The sequence below is a fragment of the Wyeomyia smithii genome, chromosome 2, assembly GCF_029784165.1.
Source record: "Wyeomyia smithii strain HCP4-BCI-WySm-NY-G18 chromosome 2, ASM2978416v1, whole genome shotgun sequence".
Lineage (NCBI taxonomy): Eukaryota > Metazoa > Arthropoda > Insecta > Diptera > Culicidae > Wyeomyia > Wyeomyia smithii.
Window position 1 is genome coordinate 196,682,152 of NC_073695.1, and position 6,444 is coordinate 196,688,595.

The 6,444-nt window shown below is 36.9% G+C and overlaps 1 protein-coding gene across 1 annotated transcript; it reads left to right on the plus strand.

Moving 5' to 3' along the window:
- Positions 1 to 372: 372 nt before the first annotated feature.
- LOC129720705 (protein lin-54 homolog) lies at positions 373 to 5,489 on the plus strand. Its single transcript, XM_055672304.1, has 6 exons — positions 373 to 800; positions 1,548 to 1,696; positions 1,754 to 2,802; positions 2,859 to 3,374; positions 3,784 to 3,929; positions 4,448 to 5,489. Exons 1-6 carry the CDS (start codon positions 791 to 793, stop codon positions 4,930 to 4,932), a joined length of 2,355 nt encoding a protein of 784 aa, XP_055528279.1. The 5' UTR covers positions 373 to 790; the 3' UTR covers positions 4,933 to 5,489.
- Positions 5,490 to 6,444: the final 955 nt, after the last annotated feature.

Consider the following 6,444-nt stretch of genomic DNA (forward strand, 5'->3'; position numbering starts at 1 on the left):
GACAAATACTGCAATATTTACTTCCAAAAAGTCCCCTTGTCACACGATATGACTGCCAGATAATTGCTAGACTGTTTATTGATGTTTTGTATGATTTGAATCGAAATCTAGTGGTAAACCTGATGCTATCCCACGAACTTTCCATATTCAAATAACTAATATTCTATATATATTTGTACTTCTTTGGAAATCTCACCAAAACAATAAAATTTAAGCAGCAAACGGTTTTTGGTTTGTTTCCGGAGTATGGGTTTGATTGTGTTTCCCCTCTATCCCCTATAACGTCATTTAATGGCGTCTGATTCACTTACCGACCCACACATTCAGTTGGCAACATTGTTTCTGGCCTTCACAGAAATGTTTGACAGCAGTACCAATAGGATAGGAGCCAAAAGCGCAGCAAACGAAGAAAATATAAATTTGATTTTGAAATTTTTTTTTGCTGATAATATATTTTTGCTAAAAAAACATTTAAAACCAATAGATTGTAATTGTTTAGTGTGCCCTAGCGAAGTTGTAAGCTCTGTAGATGAGTGAAAACTGCCGAACCGTGCGGGTGGCGTCGATGGACTCAGTGTGAAATTCGGCTCGAAAAACGACTCTGCACCGTAGAATGTGACAGCAGTTTCCAGTTGGAATTGCTTCGAATCAAAAGATTATTTATGAGAAGTTAAATACCCAGAATTTATCCGTTCTGGCGAATAATGTGCGCATGATTTGAGTTTCTATTGTGTTGGCTTAATTTGTAAACATTTATTTGCTAAGTTATTTCTAGTAAGCAAACGGCAGAATGGACGTCGGTGAGTACGATGAATTTGAATTTTGTGGGACGCCATAGAACGAAAATGTAATATTCGAGGTTTGAATTTGAAAATTTAAAAAAACATCACTAAAGAAAAGTGAATATTTCCAAAATTATGTCAACAAATGGATTGAATTGTAATTGATATTTGAATTTTCATGCAAGGCATAACATAATGCTTTATTTATTAAAATATTTTGATGATAAACTATAATGACAAGGTTAACGCAGTGCGGTTATGTCAGGTGGAAGATTATTTTTTAACAGTAGTTTGATAATGTTTTATTCCACGAAAAAGAAGCTTTTCTATTTACTTTTATTTTACAATTACATTTACTGAAATCGTTTTCCGTAATTCACAAGCATATTGGATCACTAACCTATAAGGCAAAATGCAAAACTTCTCACAGTAAATCGAGTTTTAACGCTTTGTGTTATTATTTCGTGTCTTGTTTCGAAGTAGTGCAAAAATGATCTATTTTGTGTTTTAAGTAATTTATTTTTTGTTTTATTTTTATGTTTGCGATATTCATTCCGAAATATTGTTATATTACGAGATTGTTAGTTACTTGACTTATGCTGCTCATAATTTTATTGAGTTGCAAAATCATTAATTTAATGTACCAAATATCCAGTTTCAACGGCTCCGGAATTTTTATATTTTTTATTATATTAAGAACTTTAAGAAGAGGTTTATAAATGAGCAACGATTTCTAAACTTTATTTTTGCTTTATATATTTTTAGATGAAGACTATTCATTTGAAAGTGCTGCCGAAGAATTCGGAATGCATTCACTCGAAGAGGGTGGATTTGTTGGTTCAGACGATCTAGTCGAATATTCCGCCGGTGAAGACGATTCAGAGGAAGAAAAGAAATTTTTTATAAAAACGGAGGTATTTGCAACCCTCATTATTAAAAATTGGACAATAATATAGCGATGCTATTTGTAGGATTCCGTTGAAGAAAGTTTTCCGAAATCAGTCATAAACAGTTCAAATATAACAGTAAAACGTGTGTCAAACACCGGTAAACCCATGGCACTACAAAGGGTTGCATCTAAACCTGCAGTCAATGTTGTTCGTACAACTAATGCTGCTGGTAAAGTAGTATTAATACAAAAACAATCAAGTTCCAGTGTTCCCGTAAAACTGCTTAACAATACCAGGCCTGCGGCAATGACGGCCAATACTACTTCGTATCACTTAGTCAAAAATGAAAGCAGTGTTATGATGCGACCAAAACTATCAGCTCATTCAACTGTACGACGAGTGGTCGCAGCTGCCGTTCCAGAATCTGTATCCGCCGGAAAAAAAGCACCGACCCATGTTGTTATTCAGACAAAATCGGGCACAGCCGGAACTATCACAAAAACGGTAACTGTAGCGGAAGCACATCAAATGGGATTATTGAACAACAAAGTGAAACAAATGGTAACAGTCGCAAAACCTAAACCCACAGGACCGTTTGCTGCCAAATCACCAGTAAAAATCATGCCCAGCACTTCTGCTGGAAGCGCACCCGCTACTGGAACGTTAGTGAAACTTAAACAGTCACCTGGATCTTCTGGGCAACCTCACAAGGTTCTCATAAAAGCAAACCAGGGAGCAGCAACAACCAAGACTGTCGTACAGAATCAAAAGTTAGTCCTGCCACACAGCACCGTTCAGGCAGGTCAACAAACGGGACAAATACAAGCAATAAACATTCCCGGTAAGGGAATACAGTACGTACGATTTCTAAATCAGAGTTCCGCAGGGCCATCGTCTCGTCCTATAACAGGGCGCAAAATTGTACAAGTTGTAAATAAACCCGCCTCGGTTGTCAGTACAACTGCAACGGGGTCAAAAGTATTTGTGCAAAATAATAAGACATATGTGTTGAGTAATGGAAATATGACGACTGCACGAACCGTTACCGCAACATCGATGCGAGCGACACCATCCGGATCGCAAACTTTAGTACGTAAAACAATCGGTTTCCCGGAAGGTAACCAGATTGGGTATGTACTTGAGAACGTAATCGTAAGCATTTACTAAATAATTCATTTTCATTTAGGTATATCAAAAAAGAACCGGATTCTGCTCGTTACGTAGCCGTTGTCCGAAAAGAGGATGGTCGATCTCCAGAAACAGTCACAGCGCTATCTGCCTCGCAAATAAATCAATTGCAGGGTACGACTATTACCACTGGAGGATCAAAAACAAAGATTGTTATGGTTCCGTCTGATTACGTAAATAGACCTGTTAAAAACACTACTTTCGGGACGGCAATCCATGGTTCTACTAGTAATCCACCGACAATAATTTCGGTTAAACGTGAATCGATGAGTGGGTCCGAGGATGAGAATCGGAAAGGGCCACCAGTAGGAACGGCGTATCCCGACGAAGCATATAAGAAAAGACCATGTAATTGTACAAAATCGCAATGTCTTAAATTGTACTGTGATTGCTTTGCGAATGGCGAGTTCTGCTACAATTGTAACTGTCGCGATTGTTACAACAATTTGGACAACGAGGAGGAACGACAGAAAGCGATTCGCGCTACGTTGGAGCGGAATCCTAGTGCGTTCAAGTAAGTAGTTTTTATTTTGTTATGTTAGCTTAAAAATTTCGTGTGATTATGTTGTAATTACGCTTTTTTGCGCTATAGAGAAATCACATCGTTTGTAATACATATTCACTTGTTACATTTTCTGCCGTTAAATATTCTGAAAAAATACAAATAACATCTAAATCCATTCAAATTAATAGTTATATCAAATATAGTTCGGTTGACAATTCTGTACAACCACAAGTTTCCTAGCAATTATTGTTCACGTGTCTGGAACTGTTCGAATATGCTTTTACTGCCCGAGGAACCTCCAGTTTTTTTTTGTCGATCAAAAAATGAAAACTAAGCAGGCCAGTTGCCTATTCAATCTATTCATTCGTTTAGTTTTGATTCTCGATGCACACTGTTCCTCAAACTGTTATTTTTCCAGACCAAAAGTCTGCGCAGTGAGTGCCGCAGAAGACTCATTACGCCAGCACACTAAGGGTTGCAACTGCAAGCGGTCCGGTTGTTTGAAAAACTACTGCGAGTGTTACGAGGCAAAAATTCCCTGCTCGAATAACTGCAAGTGCATAGGTAAGTTAGTTTACAAAAGATAAAATTTTCCCTGTGTTGGTGGCCCCAATCAGCTGCTCATGACTCAATACAAAAAGAGAACTAGACATTAATTATGAGATCACATGCCACAAAATGCCGATTGCAGGGTTGTATTCAGATATGTTCTATGTGGTGCTATTCCTAATTTGCATTACTCCTGAGTAGATAAACTTATTTTGAGTAGAAAAAAATGATCATGTTTTATTTAATAAGTTGTTTATTTAAAAAGTGTAAACAAACTATTACTCAACTTAGCTTACATATTTTTTCTTGAGCGTGCTTATCTTAGTTTGAATCAGATTACGCCGACGCCAAGTCCCAATGCGTCTCTGTTACCTTGCATTGCGTTAGCTTATCATTCAAAACAGAACGCTGTTCACTGCAAGCCACGCAAGAGAGATCGGTGTTTCGTGCGCTCACTGCATTGTCACTGACTAATGCTTAACACTAGTTAAATTAATTCTCCTTCGACTCTTATCGCGTTCGCTTTTATATAGGTTGTCGTAACACCGAGCAGTTCTCGAAAGAGTGTGAGTACGCATCAGGTCTAGTGAGCAGCGCAATAGCGGCTGGTAGCGAAGCGGGTGTCACAATTGGCGTCGAACTGGAGCAGCTATCCGGTGACGATAGTATGGCAGACAGTAGCGGCGGTCAAGTCGGTCCTTGTTCTGCTGGTGTTTCGTCTACTGTTGTCCTGACAACTGGTGGTGCAGCTGGAGAAGCCTCGTCTCTTGGTAGTGGGTCGGGATTAAAACGTCCCTGTCCTACTGAGCCGGATCTCACTCAGTTTCCACCTTCTAAGCAGCCGTACAACTTCATGACGCCGGACGTGATCGAGGCAACGGTGCAGTGCATGATTGCACAGGCGGATGAATGCCAGAAACGTGGCTGCAATATTCGTACAGCGGAACGCATGATTCTGGAAGAATTTGGACGCTGTCTTGTGGAAATAATCGATTTTTCTACTAAATCGGACAGCTAAGTACAGAAACAACGCAAACAATACTATCGTACTCTAATTTTCATTTGTTCGATGACGGGACAAAGTATATTGCACATATATTTATCTTCAAACGCTTTCTACATTTACTTCTGCTAGATCATAGAGATTAGTGATTAGTTGGATGTCATCACGATGGCAGCAAATAACAATTTAAAATTATGCCTCATCGTTCGATGGAGACTGTGCAACTTAGATGTTTATATAATAGTTAAATGAAAAAAATATCTGACCATTTCGTAATTTATTGTTCATTTTGTTTTCGTTTTATTTTTTATGAGGCCTAGTCCGTTATTTCTTCTTGGCATGGCATGGCTATATCTCAAATTTTCAATATATTTACATTTAATTAACTACCAAAAATTAAACTGAGCAGTTGCTCCTCTGATAGATAATAGAGTTGACTTTTCACTTAAACAAACTACGACTATGTAAAAAATGTACAAATTAATTTCGTGGTTGATAGTAAATCATAGTATAATTTAATCTACTGATCATAGCAGGTTTGCTACAATAATATAATAAATCATAGAAACACATTTAACTATTTAATTTGAAAGAAATTTTGAGCTAAAAATAAAAACGCAAAACTAATTACATCAATTTCTTCATTTGCATTTGGTTTGTCTAACTATACTAACAGACATTCTGATAAACGGTCTGAAATCGGAATTGAATAAAGAGAAATGTAGTAAGATTTCAGAGATAGAACTATGCCACCCGAAACTCATAATAATTTTTGTCGAATTTCAAATGCTTTACAATTTGGTTTCAACGGATTTCGTTTGTTTCTGAATAATTTTCTACTCATTCGCTGAAATGCAGAAAATTGTATGTTTATGTTATTAACTATTGAAAAATATCGAACCTTGTTTTTGAGCTCAGATCTCGGAGCTGAAAGCAAGGTTACATGCCAGCAGAAATAAATATTTCCGGAACCTGGATGAAATACAGACCCCATTTTGCATTCCAAGTTGTCGACTTCCGGTTTCTGTAAAACCAGCTGAAGTGGCCAAGTAGAATCCAATTGGGTTGTTTAGCTATATCAGTTTTTCATATCATTTAAAAGATCTGCATTTTCTAAGTAAAACGTGATTTTAAAAAACTTTTTATCGTTGTCCTTCGCTTTTTAAATCGCGATAAAAAACTGCTCGAAATCGCTACAATGACAGTTCGCCCATATATCAACTGTCATTGTAGCGATTTTAAGCGAATTTTTAATCTTCATTTAAAAATCGAAAGATGATATAAAGTTTTAAAAAATCACGTTTTGCTCAGAAAATTACACTCTTTTAGATGATATATAAAAATCGGAAATCCGTGAATAGCTAAACAACCCAATTTTTTTATATCATCTGAAAGAGCTGTATTGTCTGAGCAAAACTTGCTTTCCTTAAAAAAATCTATCGTTGCCTTCAATTTATAAATCACGAATAAAACTACTAAACATAAATCCGTGAATAGCTAAACAACCCAATTTGGCTTTCAGATAAA